At 35.5% G+C, this 17734-nt stretch overlaps 1 protein-coding gene across 1 annotated transcript in view; it reads left to right on the forward strand.

The window, feature by feature from the left end:
• ADAM2 (ADAM metallopeptidase domain 2) overlaps positions 1-17734 on the forward strand; it is a 118467-nt gene that overhangs the window by 71959 nt on the left and 28774 nt on the right. Inside the window, exons 13-15 of the mRNA XM_051975561.1 lie at positions 9021-9107; positions 9230-9428; positions 9600-9705. Coding sequence (XP_051831521.1) covers positions 9021-9107; positions 9230-9428; positions 9600-9705 — 392 coding nt within the window. The remainder of the gene's footprint in view (positions 1-9020; positions 9108-9229; positions 9429-9599; positions 9706-17734) is intronic.

Below are 17734 nucleotides of genomic sequence, written 5' to 3' on the forward strand. Positions count from 1 at the left end.
GGTGAGAGAAACTTGAAGGAAGTAGGAAAGGAATCAGTTTATAGTAAAGGGCTGAAGATTTGTCTGGGGGTGGAATGGGTGAGGGGATGGTGCTAGATGGTACAATCTACTCAAGAATACTAAAAGGTGTGGAATAAAACACATATGTAGAAGGATTAGCTTTGTTAAAGAAAGGGGCAAACTTTTTGTCAAAAGTTTGGGAAAAGGAATAGAGAAGAGATAACGTGAAAGGGTTTTGAGATGAAGAATATGAGAGAAGAAGGAACTCATGATAAATTGCTTTACTTTTTTTTTTTAAAGCAAAGAGAGGGTCAAAATTCTCAGATGATAGGAGAGGGGTGATGAGGAAAGGATATAGGCAACTTCTGAAAGTCAGTCAATAAGGATTAAGTGTATGAGGAAGTAGCTGTGCTAAGTGTAAAAGAAAAGTATGAAAGAGACCCTGCTCTCAAAGATTTCAAAGTCTATTAAAAAAGACAACTAAGCTATCTGTCAAAAAAAGTTATAAATAATCAGTAATGAAAAGGCACTAGAATTAAGGAAGATCTAGAAAGGCTACATATAGAAGGTAAATTTTAAGCTGGAAGTTGAATGAAACAAGGAAGCTATAAGACAAAGATGAAATGGGAAAACATTCTAGACATGGGGGATAGTCAATGAAAATGCTAGGAAATTTTAGGAGATATGGAATGTTTTGTTCAAGGAACATTAAAGAAGCCAGTGCCACTGGATTATAGAATATGTGAGGGGATGTTAAATATAAGAGGACTGAAAAGATTAGGTTTTAAAAATCTTTCAACTCCAAAGACAGGGTTTTATATTTGATTTTGGAGATGACAGGACTATCAGAATTCATTGAGTGTGGCAAGGGGAGGTGTTGATATAGTCACACCTATGCTATAGAAAGATCAATGATAGGTGAGAGTAGAATGGACTAGAGAAATTTGTGATGACAAAACACCCAGTAGTCTATTGAAGTAGCCCGATGCACCGTACCAGGGCTATCACAATGTCGGAAAAGAGAAGGGGGCATATGCAAGAGATGTTAGAAAGATAAAACTGATAGATCTTAGCAACAGATTGGATCTGGAGGTGAGAGAGAGTGAAGAATCAGGAATGACACCCAGGTACCACGCCTGAGTTACTGGGATAATGATAGTACCTTCAATAGTATTAGTGGTGTCTGGAAAAAAGAGGATTTGGAGGGAAAGATAAATTCAGTTTTGGATGTAATAAGTTTAAGACATATAATCCAAAATACCTAATAGGCAATTGAAGATGTGAGGTTCATAGAGAAGTTAAGACTAGATAAGTAGATTTAAGAATCTACATTAACATAGAGATGATAATTGAATTAATAGAAGCTGATATGATTATCAAGGAGAAAAAGCTTAGAAGGGAAAAAAAAGAGGACTCAGAAAAGAATTCCTTAGACCCGCAGGGGTCCTCAAACAATGGCCTGTGGGCCAGATGCGGCAGCTGAGGACAATTATCCCCTTCACCCAAGGCTATGAAGTTTTTTTATTTAAAGGCCCACAAAACAAAGTTTTTGTTTGTACTATAGTCCGGCCCTCCAACAGTCTCCAACTGGCCCCCTATTTAAAAAGTTTGAAGACCCCTGCTAGGGCATCCATAGTTGGCAATGTGACATGGAGGAAGATCCAACATAAGAGACTGAAAAGGAGTGATCATATAAACAGAAGGAGAACCAGGAGAGAGTACTATCCTGCAAATAGAAGAAAGTGTCAAGAAGACAGTGATTGCATGTCAAAAAATCCAGAGACATTGAGAAAAATGAGGATGAAGAAAAGGTCATTAGATCTGGAAATTAAGAGGTCATTAATAACTTTAGAGAGAATAATTTTGGTAGAATGATGAGACTTGGAATCCAGACTGCAGAGAGTCAAACAAAAAGAGTGAGAGTAAAGGAAGTGAAAGCATTTACTATAAACAACCCTCTTAATCATAATTCCTGAGAAAGATAAGATAATGGCTAAGGGAAAATTGAATGACATTTTTTGAAGGGTGGGAAAGACATGAAAAAAGCTAGTAGACAGAAAGAAGTTTAAGATAAATATAAGTAGGGTTGATATGAAATATCTCTTGATAAAGGCCACATTTTTCAAATATGTAGAGAATTTATAAGAATACAAGTCATTTTCCAAATATTTTATTAATATATTCCAAATATATTATTAATAATAAATGGTCAAAGGATATGAACAGGCAGTTTTCAGATGAAGAAATCAAAGTTATCTATAGTCATTTAAAAAATATTTTGGACTATGCTCAAAGGGCTATAAAATTGTGCATATCCTTTGATCCAGTATTGCCACTACTGGAGTCTGTATTCCAAAGAATTCATAAAAAAGAGGAAAAGACCCATATATGTAACAATATTTGTTGTAGCTCTTTTTGAGATGGTAAAGAATTGGAAAATGAATAGATGCCCATCAATTGAAAACTAGCTGAATAAGTTATTGTAGTGAATGTAATGGGATGTTATTGTTCTAAAAATGATGAATAGGCTGATTTTAGAAATTTAGATTTAGAAATCTTTCCGGAAAAAAATTTACATGAACTGATGCTGAGTGAAACAAGCAGAGCCAGGGAAACATGTACAAATTAACATTCAAATTAATTGAAATTCAAATTAACATAACTTTGAAATACTATGTTACACTTATCAGATTGGCAAACACACCAAAAAAGGAAAATGAAAATTGTTGGAGGGGATGTGGGAAAACTGACAAACTAATGCACTATTGGTGCACTGATCTAACAATTCTGGAGAGCAATTTGAAACTATAGCCAAAGTGTTATAACAGTGTACATACTTTTTTTGGCCCAGAAATATCATTTCTACCTATGTATCTCAAAGAAATTTTTTACAAGGGGAAAAGACTTACTTATTCAAAAATATTTATCACAGCTCTTTTTGTGATAACCAAGAATTGGTTCATCAAATTGGGGAATAAAGGAAAATCTAGCTCTAGGGCAAAGATGATTTTTCTGGAAGAAAAATGAAATAACATGAGATTGGAGGTCACAAAGAAAATAAATAACATTATTTGTGGCTGCAAAGCAGAAAGAGATGAAATGCTAATAGTTTATAATCAGGTAAAGAAATCTTAAAGATGAGGAGCATAGAAGTGGAGCATAGGTGAATGATGACAAAATCAAGGCCATGTCCATCTTTGTGTATGTTTGCGGTGGGACAGAGGAAGAGGTCATAGGAAATAAGTAAGTTGAGGATCTGTGAGATAGGGCATTTGAAGGAATATCACTATATATGTTAAAATCCCTTAGGAAGAAAGCAAAAATGGAAAAGTTAGTAAATAATCAAGTGAAAAAAGAAAGTCTGGCTTCCAAAGAGTTTACAATATAATGACGGATTAAAAAACAACAACAACAACAAAACAAAAACAAAACATAAAAGGAAGCTGAAAGATGGTGGTTGTTTAGAGATTAAGATACCCAACATGAATGTATGGTAGAGAAATCACAGAAGTACAAAGGAGTACAGCTAAGTGAAAAAAAATTTTTTTGCTGAGTCTCTTCCTTAAATGGAAGTTTTGGAGTTCAAAGTTCTGTCTTCCAAAGGAAGGGGAGAGAATAATAATGGTGTATGTATCCCAGGATTGTCTTTGGGATGATGAGGTTTTCCCAGTGATGAGCTTCTTGGGGTGTGGTAGAGAAGTCTCAAAGTGAGAAATCAAGAGAAAGATTGGGAGGCAGGCCCTGAACTCCTTCAGGAAATAAGGGGAGGGTAACAACTATATAATCTAGATGGGGTGGTAAATATAGATTGATTAAACCTCTAAGGCAGAAAGGAGGAAAGTGGCAGCTCTCTCACCTTGACCTCTGAATCCCAGGGAAAGAGCCAAAATGCCACCAGTGCTGGAAAGAACAGTAGGGAAGTTGTATTTTCTGGAGGAAAGGGAAAGATTTAAGGTGAAAGCAAGTTTGTCATTGCAGAGAGCATAGTAGAAGAGATAGATCACTTTATTTATTTATTTATTTTTTCCAGTTAAATTCCTTCAGCAAGAAAAGCTGAATTTTTTATTTTTATTTTTATTTTATTTTTTATAACTTTTTATTGATAGAACCCATGCCAGGGTAATTTTTTACAGCATTATCCCTTGCATTCACTTCTGTTCTGATTTTTCCCCTCCCTCCCTCCACCCCCTCCCTCAGATAGTAAGCAGTCCTATACATGTTGAATAGGTTACAGTATATCCTAGATACAATATATGTGTGCAGAATCGAACAGTTTTCTTGTTGCACAGGGAGAATTGAATTCAGAAGGTATAAATAACCCGGGAAGAAAAACAAAAATGCAAGCAGTTTATATTCATTTCCCAGTGTTCTTTCTTTGGGTGTAGCTGCTTCTGTCCATCTTTGATCAATTAAAGCTCTCTTTATCAAAGAGATCCACTTCCATCAGAATACATCCTCAAACAGTATCGTTGTTGAGGTATATAATGATCTCCTGATTCTGCTCGTTTCACTTAGCATCAGTTCATGTAAGTCTCGCCAGTCCTCTCTGTATTCATCCTGCTGGTCATTCCTTACAGAACAATAATATTCCATAACATTCATATACCACAATTTACCCAGCCATTCTCCAATTGATGGGCATCCATTTTCTAGCCACTACAAATAGGGCTGCTACAAACATTTTGGCACACAGGTCCCTTTCCCTTCTTTAGTATTTCTTTGGGATATAAGCCCAATAGAAACACTGCTGGATCAAAGGGTATGCACAGTTTGATAACTTTTTGGGCATAATTCCAGATTGCTCTCCAGAATGGTTGGATTCGTTCACAACTCCACCAACAATGCATTAGTGTCCCAGTTTTCCCGCATCCCCTCCAACATTCATCATTATTTTTTCCTGTCATCTTAGCCAATCTGACAGGTGTGTAGTGGTATCTCAGAGTTGTCTTAATTTGCATTTCTCTGATCAATAATGATTTGGAACACTCTTTCATATGAGTGGTAATAGTTTCAATCTCATCCTCTGAAAATTGTCTGTTCGTATCCTTTGACCATTTATCAATTGGAGAATGGCTTGATTTCTTATAAATTTGAGTCAGTTCTCTATATATTTTGGAAATGAGGCCTTTATCAGAACCTTTAACTGTGAAAATGTTTTCCCAGTTTGTTGCTTCCCTTCTAATCTTGTTTGCATTAGTTTTATTTGTACAAAAGCTTTTTAATTTGATGTAATCGAAATTTTCTATTCTGTGATCAGTAATGGTCTCTAGTTCATCTTTGGTCACAAATTTCTTTCTCCTCCACAAGTCTGAGAGATAAACTATTCTATGTTCCTCTAATTTATTTATAGTCTCGTTCTTTTTTTTTTTTTTTTTTTAATAATAAATTTTATTTTATTTAATAATAACTTCGCATTGACAGAATCCATGCCAGGATAATTTCTACACGACATTATCCCTTGCAATCACTTATGTTTCATTTTTTCCCCCTCCCTCCCTCCTCCCCCCCCCCCAGGATGGCAAGCAGTCCTATATATGTTAAACATGTTGCAGTATATCCTAGATACAATACATATTTGCAGAACCAAACAGTTCTCTTGTTGCACAGGGAGAATTGGATTCAGAAGGTAAAATAACTCGGGAAGAAAATCAAAAATGCAAATAGTTCACATTCATTTCCCAGTATTCCTTCTTTGGGTGTAGCTGTTTCTGTCCATCATTTCTCCAATAAAACTCAGTTAAGTCTCTTTGTCAGAGAAATCCACTTCCATCAGAATACATCCTCATACAATATCGTTGTCGAAGTGTATAATGATCTCCTGGTTCTGCTCATCTCACTTAGCATCAGTCCATGTAGGTCTCTCCAAGCCTCTCTGTATTCATCCTGCTGGTCATTCCTTACAGAGCAATAATATTCCATAACATTCATATACCACAATTTACCCAGCCATTCTCCAATTGATGGGCATCCATTCATTTTCCAGTTTCTAGCCACTACAAACAGGGCTGCTACAAACATTTTGGCACATACAGGTCCCCTTCCCTTTTTTAGTATCTCTTTGGGGTATAAGCCCAATAGAAACACTGTTGGATCAAAGGGTATGCACAGTTTGATAACTTTTTGGGCATAATTCCAGATCGCTCTCCAGAATGGCTGGATTCGTTCACAACTCCACCAACAATGCATCAATGTCCCCGTTTTCCCGCATCCCCTCCAACATTCATCATTGTTTTTTCCTGTCATCTTAGCCAATCTGACAGGAGTGTAGTGATATCTCAGAGTTGTCTTAATTTGCATTTCTCTGATCAATAGTGATTTGGAACACTCTTTCATGTGAGTGGTAATAGTTTCAATTTCTTCATCTGAAAATTGTCTGTTCATATCCTTTGACCATTTATCAATTGGAGAATGGCTTGATTTTTTATAAATTTGAGTCAGTTCTCTATATATTTTGGAAATGAGGCCTTTATCAGAACCTTTAATTGTAAAGATGTTTTCCCAGTTAGTTACTTCCCTACTAATCTTGTTTGCATTCGTTCTGTTTGTACAAAGGCTTTTTAATTTGATATAATCAAAATTTTCTATTTTGTGATTGGTAATGGTCTCTAGTTCATCTTTGGTCACAAATTTCTTTCTCCTCCACAAGTCTGAGAGATAAACTATTCTATGTTCCTCTAATTTATTTATAGTCTCGTTCTTTATGCCTAGGTCATAGACCCATTTTGATCTTATCTTGGTATATGGTGTTAAGTGTGGGTCCATGCCTAATTTCTGCCATACTAATTTCCAATTATCCCAGCAGTTTTTATCAAATAATGAATTCTTTTCCCAGAAGTTAGGGGCTTTGGGTTTGTCAAACACTAGATTGCTATAATTGACTATTCTGTCTTGTGAGCCTAGCCTTTTCCACTGATCCACTAATCTATTTCTTAGCCAATACCAAATGGTTTTGGTGACTGCTGCTTTATAATATAATTTTAGATCAGGTACAGCTAGGCCACCTTCATTTGATTTTTTTTTCATTAATTCCCTTGAGATTCTCGACTTTTTATTGTTCCATATGAATTTTGTTGTTATTTTTTCTAGATCAATAAAATATTTTCTTGGAAGTCTGATTGGTATAGCACTAAATAAATAGATTAGTTTAGGGAGTATTGTCATCTTTATTATGTTCGCTCGGCCGATCCAAGAGCACTTAATATTTTTCCAATTATTTAAGTCTGACTTTATTTGTGTGGAGACTTTTTTATAATTTTGCTCATATAATTCCTGACTTTCCTTTGGTAGATAGATTCCCAAATATTTTATGGTATCAACAGTTACAGGGTAATTTTTTACAGCATTATCCTTTGCATTCACTTCTGATTTTTCCCCTCCCTCCCTCCTCCCCCTCCCCCAGATAGCAAGCAGTCCTATACATGTTGAATAGGTTACAGTATATCCTAGATACAATATATGTGTGCAGAATCGAACAGTTTTCTTGTTGCACAGGGAGAATTGAATTCAGAAGGTATAAATAATCCGGGAAGAAAAACAAAAATGCAAGCAGTTTATATTCATTTCCCAGTGTTCTTTCTTTGGGTGTAGCTGATTCTGTCCATCTTTGATCAATTAAAGCTCTCTTTATCAAAGAGATTCACTTCCATCAGAATACATCCTCAAACAGTATCGTTGTTGAGGTATATAATGATCTCCTGATTCTGCTCGTTTCACTTAGCATCAGTTCATGTAAGTCTCGCCAGTCCTCTCTGTATTCATCCTACTGGTCATTTTTTACAGAACAATAATATTCCATAACTTCCATATACCACAATTTACTCAACCATTCTCCAATTGATGGGCATCCATTCATTTTCCAGCTTCTAGCCACTACAAACAGGGCTGCCACAAACATTTTGGCACATACTAGATCACTTTAGAGGGAGGAATTGAGGAAAGAGTTTGAAAGGACAATAAGGACAAGGGAGTGAGGGATGTACTCCTGAGAGTCTTTTGTATCTGTGTGCTTTTCTAAGTATATATTCTTTGCTAGTTTTCAAATTTCTATTAGTTAGAATACTGGTCTATTAGCAAATTATTCCAAGTATAGCTAAGACTTTGTGTGTTGATGAGTCATTATTTGGAATAATATTGCCTTCTGATTTAGGAATGTTTGCATTAAATGAAGGAAGCCTACTAACCTCCTAGAGTATATATTTGTATTATGGATGGCTAGAAAAATATTAAGGGATTTTTTCTGATTATTTTATATATTGAATTAAAATTATGGATCCACATAATGACCATAAGTAAAATATACACAGTGTTTTATGTAAAGTGTAAATGGATGTATCACTGTTATGAGTTTGCATGTTTGTATGTGTATTTGTTCCTCTTCTCTCTTTTCATTTTCTCTATCTTTTTGCAGAAGTCACTTTAAGTAGGCCTAAAACAGTCTCTAGGGTCATTCAAGGCCTTCTAGGCCTTGGATTGTAAAGGATCGCAGAGTATACTTTTTACCAGATGATTTTAGAGAAATAAATAAGCAGAAAACTCTCATATCAATTGTTTTCTCATTGCATAACTTATAAATAACCTGAGTCAAATTATTTTAGATAGAATAAATGCTTACATTATAGTTGTATGTATGATATTAAGATTATCATTTGTACATGGTTTTAAAATTTAAATTTTATAATTTACTTTTTTATATATAATATTTTACATATAATTTACTTATGTATAATTTGCTTTTACTTTTGTTTTACTTCTTAGTATTTTATTTCCCCTTCATTACATGTAAAAACAATTTTTAACATTTGTTTTTAAAACTTCAAGTTCTAGATTCTCTTCATTCCTCTTCCCCCATTCTCCATCGAGAATAGAAGCAATTAGATATAGATTATACATGTTTAGTTATGTAAAACAGTTCCATAATAGTCATGTACATAGTCTTTAAAAATAATTTAAAACATTACAATATGATATTTACAGCCAAAATTAGATTGGTCAAAATTTTATAATATTTTATTTATTTTCAGAGTTGTATTATATGCTGTGATACTATGAATTGTAAATTAAAAAGTGGAGCAATGTGTGCCCAGGGAAAGTGCTGTCAAAACTGTCAGGTAAGATCTGTATTATTTCAGTAGATAAATATCTGCTATCCATGGTTTTGTAATACTTTTGAATTCATTTTCCATTTTGTTCTGTGTTCCTCCCTGCTCATCCTCTCCCTTGGCTTTATAAGTTTAGTGAAAGAGGTACACAATGTCGAGAACGTGCTGATTTGGACTGTGATCTCCCTGAATATTGTAATGGATCCTCTGAATTCTGTCAGCCTGACTTACATGTTCAAGATGGACATAACTGCCGTAACAAAACGGCTTTCTGCTATAAAGGAAAATGTCCAGATCCAAATGATCAGTGTAGAGAAATATTTGGTAAAGGTAATTATCATAATTATTTGTGTTGCCCTGAAGGCTTAAAGAAACTTTGAGAAATGAAAATTTAAAACCATAATGTTTATAAAAATGTATTTTGAAAAAATTCTATTTTTAAAAATCTCTTAATTTTATTTTAAAGTTATAATATAATTAACTTACGTATCATTTTTTAAGATTCATCTGTTGGTGCTAATGAATGTTTTGAAGAACTTAATAGTAAGGCAGATCGGTCAGGACACTGTGGTCGCACTCCAAAAGGATTTAGACAATGTGGATGGAGGTATATATATATATATATTTTTTTTTTAAAATATTTTTTCCTAAGTTGCATTGTAAAGCCAATTTTAAGCATTCATTTAAAAAAGTATTTCCAAAATTTCTCTTTCCTTTACTAACTTTGTTAGGATTTGATTTTTTGTTAACATTTACATAGGGCAATTAAAATTGATTTCATACTATCTACTGTTTAGATGGGGAAAACCTTTCCCAGAAAAGAGTACAATTAGACAATTATAAATCAATTAGAAGGTTAATTATAGAATTTTAGAGATCCTTACTCCATTTAAATGTTCTTATCTCTCTAATACCATTATTTTAATTATGTATAGGATCAAATTTAAAGTAGATCTAGATACAGACCAATTATATCTGACTTCACAAGACTAAAGAAGAGAACCTCAACAAAACTGGAGAATGCCATTTTACTTAAGGGTTTACTTTGAAGATTGCCTAAGTTTTTGCTCAGCACCTCTTTCCCACAAATCTCAATGCTTTCAGTAGGGACACAAAAACTGATTCATTGGCTCATATCTAGGACCACCACTAGTATCCCTCTCTGGAGGCTTCTAGTATATCCAGAATCTGCTGGTATGTCCTACCCTTGCCCACTAGTTACCCTGCATGTCTGATTCTTCTGAGCCAATTAGTGGGGAGAAGTATGCTTATTTCTGCTTGAACTGGGCCCTAGATTGAGGAATACTAATGTTTCAGAGACTATACGGGACACCTTCCCCTTCTTCCTGAAATGTTGTTTCAGCCCAACCAAAGAAGGAAAGAATTAAAAAAGTGGGCCAGGGCAAAAATATGAATGATTGTGAAGCAGGTTGTGGTCCCTTTAAGAAACTGTATTTCCTTTTGATCTGTGATCCCTTTCAAATTCTCATCTCCTCCTGGGGAAGGCATATCCCCCTAGACAAGTTATCTTTACAGGATGCGAGGGCCTTTGATTCAATTAGAAATCCTGGTCAAAAAGCACTTCTTTTGAAGTGTTGTTAATTCAAATAGGAGATCCAGGCTGATAAAAATCTAAGCCCGGGAACCTGGGCTGCCCCAGCCCCCATGAAGACACCCAATATAACAGCTTTCCTCAACCAAAGTCTTTTGCAGATGGACCTAGGTAGCTCACTCAGCTGCTAGGACCTTCTGTCTACTGAGAAAGCATTCTCTCAGTGCAAAACTCTATTTTTCAATAGATCTGCCACTATAGAAGTCAGTCTCTTGGTAAACTGATTTCTATCCAACAATAAACTTTCATTTTGCAACGAATAATTCGGGAATGAGTGAATTCTTTCACTCTTAAAACCTGAAGCCAATTTAAAGGGGATTAACAACTCTCTTATTGCCACTAACCTCTAGACCACTAGGAATTGAGACCACTCAAACCACATCAATTGCACTGGGTCTGAAGGAAAGGGAGTTGAATCTCAGATAAGATTAATTTCATTCCCCTAGAGCAGGGATGGGGGACCTTTTTTGCTGCCAAGGACCATTTTGATATTTATAACTTAATTTGAGGCCATAGAACATTATCAATTTATAGAACTTAATGCAGTGGGAGGTTATTGTACCCAATTTTCTGCTCATAGTGCCCATGGCAGGACATGCCCCACCCTTACCTTGGGCAAAGACCAAAACCACTGAAATATAAATCATCCAATAGGAAAAAATGCTGAGCTAGATTTGCAATATAGCTTTAGAACTAAACCTACTATCAAAGAGATAGAGGTATGAAGGATAGACAAAAGAGCAAGGCAAAACAGGAATTAAAGCAAAGTGAAAGAAGCAGAGTTGAGAAATAATACAAAATGACCACAATAATTTAAATGGAGACAGACAGAGATAGGAAGGAAAGAGGAAGGAGGGAGGAGAAATAGGAAATCATTAAAAATCCAAATGAATTGGATCTTTATTATTTTATTCATTGCCCAAACTTAAGGCAGCTATGCACAAAATGTTAAAAATATAGATTACACTTAAAAATTATGTAAGTTTTGTTAAAAATTGAGAAAGCATTGGGAGCCTATATATTTTCAGTGCTTCCAAGGTAGTATGATCCATGGAGTTTTGGTCACCAGCATCCTGGTCTGTGCTCAGGTCCTTTCCCAGGGAGAGCTTTTGTTTTCTTTCTAACACAAACTGTGAATACTTTTGTCTGTTCTGGAATTGCAACCCATACTTGGGTATTGGATGAAAAAATCGTCCAATGGCACCCTCCTACTGCTAGCTTAAGAATCTCCTGTTGTCTCTTTCTCACCAGGTCTTTAGTTCCTTTTAGTCCCTTTATCCTCCCTAGAGACTGAAGGCTCCTGCTACTGCTGAGACAACTGGGGTGCCCCCTCCAAGCCCTGTAGCTGGTGCGGCTTCTGCCTTATCAAGTCTAGCCCCAAGGTCAGCAGACCTGTCTTTCTGGTCCCAAGCTATCCTAGAAAGGGAAGTGACTGAGCCTTTTTTTGGTTATCTCACTCGGGATTTTATTTTTAAAAGTTTTTTAAAAGTTGTTTTCAGAGTTTGGTTGTTAGAACTCTATTCACGCCACCATATTGCTTCTATCCCCGTCAAAATGATATTTTGAATAATATTAAATCTGAAAAAAAATGTCAAAGAGCTCAAAGAAGTTGTGGCAAAATGTTTTCTTTATTCCCTTGAAGCAGGGAAAGCTTAATATGTGTGTGGCATCTGGTCTAGGACCAAGGAGACCCACTGCAGTGAGGCTAAATCTTAATACACATAGAGGTGGCAAGGGAAAGTATCCAGCAGTGAGGTAATGACAGGAACATGGCGAGTTTGTCTAGTGACAGGAAGTCTATTCACCACAGGGTTTCATTACTGTAATGTGGCTCCTGCAGGTGCTTGCACAACTCAGGGAAAATCTAGGGATGGTTTGAGCCACTTCTGTAGCAAAATCCCTCCAGGACGTCAGGGCAAAGGACCGTTGTTATTCCAAACTTAGGACACAGCTTGCTTGTTTGTCTTTAACTCTGGAAAACAAAGTATCTCTTGATAATAAAAAAAGAAGGGAGTAGCTTTGAAGAGGGAGAGCACTTGACAACAAGTAGACCTAGTAATGACAAAAATGAATTTGAGAAAACAAAATATCTTGAATAACAAAGGAAACAATAATAAAACATTAGAAGCAAGGACAAACAATACTTCCAGGCTTGGATTTATGTTGTAAAATATCAATCATTAAAACAACTTGGTATTAGTTAAAAACAGAAATCTTAATAGATTAAAACAGACTAAATAAGAAAAAAAAGTAATAATTAAACTTAACAAATTGATAAAGTTAATAACACAAATCAACCTATTTTACAAGAACTGGTATTTATATCCACATTTTATGCCATTTTCCACAATAAATTTATAATGCCCATATGATCTGAATGTTAAAGATCATATCATGCAAAAATCTGAAGAGAAACATACTTTCACGGTTATAAATATGGGGTAAATTCTTAGCCAAACAAGAAATAAAAATAATTATAAAGAATAAAAGACATTTTTATTACAGGAAATTAAAACACTTTTTCATTAATAAAATTAACATAACTAGAGTAAAAAGGGAAATTGTTGGGTAGGCCAAATTTTATGCACAGCCCTTTGGAGATAGTTGCAAATTGTTCTCCAGATTGGTTTGATCAGTTCACAATTTGGCAATGCATCAGTGTCCAAAATTTCCCACATCCTTTCCAGCACTTATTATTTTGCTTTTCTCTCATTTTAGTCATTCTGATAGGTGTGAGATGGCAACTCAGAATTGCTTTTTTTAAAACCAGTAATGATTTAAAGAATTCAGCAATTTGTTTTGTTTTGTTTTTTTACTCTTTTGGTGATGAAAGCAATTAGAGATTTACATTTTATTAGAATTTGCATGGAGTTAATATTTGGGTAAGGTTTTCTGCTTATGTGTTCTAAGATATTTATTTTCCTTTCAATTCTTTCTTCTGGTGATTGTATTTCACATATAATTTTATTTTTATTTTTTCTTATTTTATTTTCTTGTAATCCTTTGGCCAAGTCATTTTCCCCTTCCTGATTTATAGTTGTTATTGAAATTATGTTAGTTATTATGGAGACATTGTCACCTGAGAATTGACTTCTTTAGCTTCTATTTACATTTTTATATAATATTCTGCATTCTGATCTCTTTATTCATATCCCCATCCTGAGTTCATGACATGAGCTTTTGTCTTAAGGCCAGCAAAATTCAACTCTTTCCATATTTTTAAATGAGGTGGTAAGGCTCTATTAATTCCCAACATAATTTTCTTGGGCTCTTATTGCTCATTTCAGTCTCCTCTGGTGTGTGTATGCCTAAGAGCAATTCAGATTCACTGACATTGCTAATAACTCTGAAACTGGTAATCCCTGGTCACAATATTGTCTTCAGACTTTCCTGCATTCCCATCCCTCCATTCCCCCGGGCTGCTCAGGTCTGAGTGTTGCTTTAGACTTCTAGACTATCTACCTGTTTTCATGCTACTTTTCCTTTGCCACTTATGTTTTACAGTGTTGGCTTTCTTTTGGTGCAATTCTGGGTTGGATGAAGGAATTTACTGATGTTTCTTTCTGTAAGTCTTCCCTTTTTGTCCTGGTTGCATCCATTTTATTTATGCAAAAGCTGTTCAATTTCATAAAATTTAAATGTTCTACTTTTGTCTTTTGTAATGATTTTTATGTCTTGTTTGGTTAAGAATTCACCACCGACCCATAATATAAAAAATATATGATTTGCTTCTTTTCTACTTTTTTTGTGGGATAATCTGTAAGATTCAGTTCACATATCCATTTTGAATAATGTGGTTAATGTGATTATATAGCATAATGTTTTGAATAAATATTGGGTTATTAAATTCATTTATTTCTAATTCTTTTTAGTGAACAGTTCATATTGTTAATTTATTACTTGATTGATTTTCATTGTTTCTTTGTGTCACTTTACTAACTTTGTTAGGATTTGATTTTTTGTTAACATTTACATAGGGCAATTAAAATTGATTTCATACTATCTCTACTGTTTAGATGGGGAAAACCTTTCCCAGAAAAGAGTACAATTAGACAATTATAAATCAATTAGAAGGTTAATTATAGAATTTTAGAGATCCTTACTCCATTTAAATGTTCTTATCTCTCTAATACCATTATTTTAATTATGTATAGGATCAAATTTAAAGTAGATCTAGATACAGACCAATTATATCTGACTTCACAAGACTAAAGAAGAGAACCTCAACAAAACTGGAGAATGCCATTTTACTTAAGGGTTTACTTTGAAGATTGCCTAAGTTTTTGCTCAGCACCTCTTTCCCACAAATCTCAATGCTTTCAGTAGGGACACAAAAACTGATTCATTGGCTCATATCTAGGACCACCACTAGTATCCCTCTCTGGAGGCTTCTAGTATATCCAGAATCTGCTGGTATGTCCTACCCTTGCCCACTAGTTACCCTGCATGTCTGATTCTTCTGAGCCAATTAGTGGGGAGAAGTATGCTTATTTCTGCTTGAACTGGGCCCTAGATTGAGGAATACTAATGTTTCAGAGACTATACGGGACACCTTCCCCTTCTTCCTGAAATGTTGTTTCAGCCCAACCAAAGAAGGAAAGAATTAAAAAAGTGGGCCAGGGCAAAAATATGAATGATTGTGAAGCAGGTTGTGGTCCCTTTAAGAAACTGTATTTCCTTTTGATCTGTGATCCCTTTCAAATTCTCATCTCCTCCTGGGGAAGGCATATCCCCCTAGACAAGTTATCTTTACAGGATGCGAGGGCCTTTGATTCAATTAGAAATCCTGGTCAAAAAGCACTTCTTTTGAAGTGTTGTTAATTCAAATAGGAGATCCAGGCTGATAAAAATCTAAGCCCGGGAACCTGGGCTGCCCCAGCCCCCATGAAGACACCCAATATAACAGCTTTCCTCAACCAAAGTCTTTTGCAGATGGACCTAGGTAGCTCACTCAGCTGCTAGGACCTTCTGTCTACTGAGAAAGCATTCTCTCAGTGCAAAACTCTATTTTTCAATAGATCTGCCACTATAGAAGTCAGTCTCTTGGTAAACTGATTTCTATCCAACAATAAACTTTCATTTTGCAACGAATAATTCGGGAATGAGTGAATTCTTTCACTCTTAAAACCTGAAGCCAATTTAAAGGGGATTAACAACTCTCTTATTGCCACTAACCTCTAGACCACTAGGAATTGAGACCACTCAAACCACATCAATTGCACTGGGTCTGAAGGAAAGGGAGTTGAATCTCAGATAAGATTAATTTCATTCCCCTAGAGCAGGGATGGGGGACCTTTTTTGCTGCCAAGGACCATTTTGATATTTATAACTTAATTTGAGGCCATAGAACATTATCAATTTATAGAACTTAATGCAGTGGGAGGTTATTGTACCCAATTTTCTGCTCATAGTGCCCATGGCAGGACATGCCCCACCCTTACCTTGGGCAAAGACCAAAACCACTGAAATATAAATCATCCAATAGGAAAAAATGCTGAGCTAGATTTGCAATATAGCTTTAGAACTAAACCTACTATCAAAGAGATAGAGGTATGAAGGATAGACAAAAGAGCAAGGCAAAACAGGAATTAAAGCAAAGTGAAAGAAGCAGAGTTGAGAAATAATACAAAATGACCACAATAATTTAAATGGAGACAGACAGAGATAGGAAGGAAAGAGGAAGGAGGGAGGAGAAATAGGAAATCATTAAAAATCCAAATGAATTGGATCTTTATTATTTTATTCATTGCCCAAACTTAAGGCAGCTATGCACAAAATGTTAAAAATATAGATTACACTTAAAAATTATGTAAGTTTTGTTAAAAATTGAGAAAGCATTGGGAGCCTATATATTTTCAGTGCTTCCAAGGTAGTATGATCCATGGAGTTTTGGTCACCAGCATCCTGGTCTGTGCTCAGGTCCTTTCCCAGGGAGAGCTTTTGTTTTCTTTCTAACACAAACTGTGAATACTTTTGTCTGTTCTGGAATTGCAACCCATACTTGGGTATTGGATGAAAAAATCGTCCAATGGCACCCTCCTACTGCTAGCTTAAGAATCTCCTGTTGTCTCTTTCTCACCAGGTCTTTAGTTCCTTTTAGTCCCTTTATCCTCCCTAGAGACTGAAGGCTCCTGCTACTGCTGAGACAACTGGGGTGCCCCCTCCAAGCCCTGTAGCTGGTGCGGCTTCTGCCTTATCAAGTCTAGCCCCAAGGTCAGCAGACCTGTCTTTCTGGTCCCAAGCTATCCTAGAAAGGGAAGTGACTGAGCCTTTTTTTGGTTATCTCACTCGGGATTTTATTTTTAAAAGTTTTTTAAAAGTTGTTTTCAGAGTTTGGTTGTTAGAACTCTATTCACGCCACCATATTGCTTCTATCCCCGTCAAAATGATATTTTGAATAATATTAAATCTGAAAAAAAATGTCAAAGAGCTCAAAGAAGTTGTGGCAAAATGTTTTCTTTATTCCCTTGAAGCAGGGAAAGCTTAATATGTGTGTGGCATCTGGTCTAGGACCAAGGAGACCCACTGCAGTGAGGCTAAATCTTAATACACATAGAGGTGGCAAGGGAAAGTATCCAGCAGTGAGGTAATGACAGGAACATGGCGAGTTTGTCTAGTGACAGGAAGTCTATTCACCACAGGGTTTCATTACTGTAATGTGGCTCCTGCAGGTGCTTGCACAACTCAGGGAAAATCTAGGGATGGTTTGAGCCACTTCTGTAGCAAAATCCCTCCAGGACGTCAGGGCAAAGGACCGTTGTTATTCCAAACTTAGGACACAGCTTGCTTGTTTGTCTTTAACTCTGGAAAACAAAGTATCTCTTGATAATAAAAAAAGAAGGGAGTAGCTTTGAAGAGGGAGAGCACTTGACAACAAGTAGACCTAGTAATGACAAAAATGAATTTGAGAAAACAAAATATCTTGAATAACAAAGGAAACAATAATAAAACATTAGAAGCAAGGACAAACAATACTTCCAGGCTTGGATTTATGTTGTAAAATATCAATCATTAAAACAACTTG

This window comes from Antechinus flavipes, chromosome 2, assembly GCF_016432865.1.
Source record: "Antechinus flavipes isolate AdamAnt ecotype Samford, QLD, Australia chromosome 2, AdamAnt_v2, whole genome shotgun sequence".
Taxonomy (NCBI): Eukaryota; Metazoa; Chordata; class Mammalia; order Dasyuromorphia; family Dasyuridae; genus Antechinus; species Antechinus flavipes.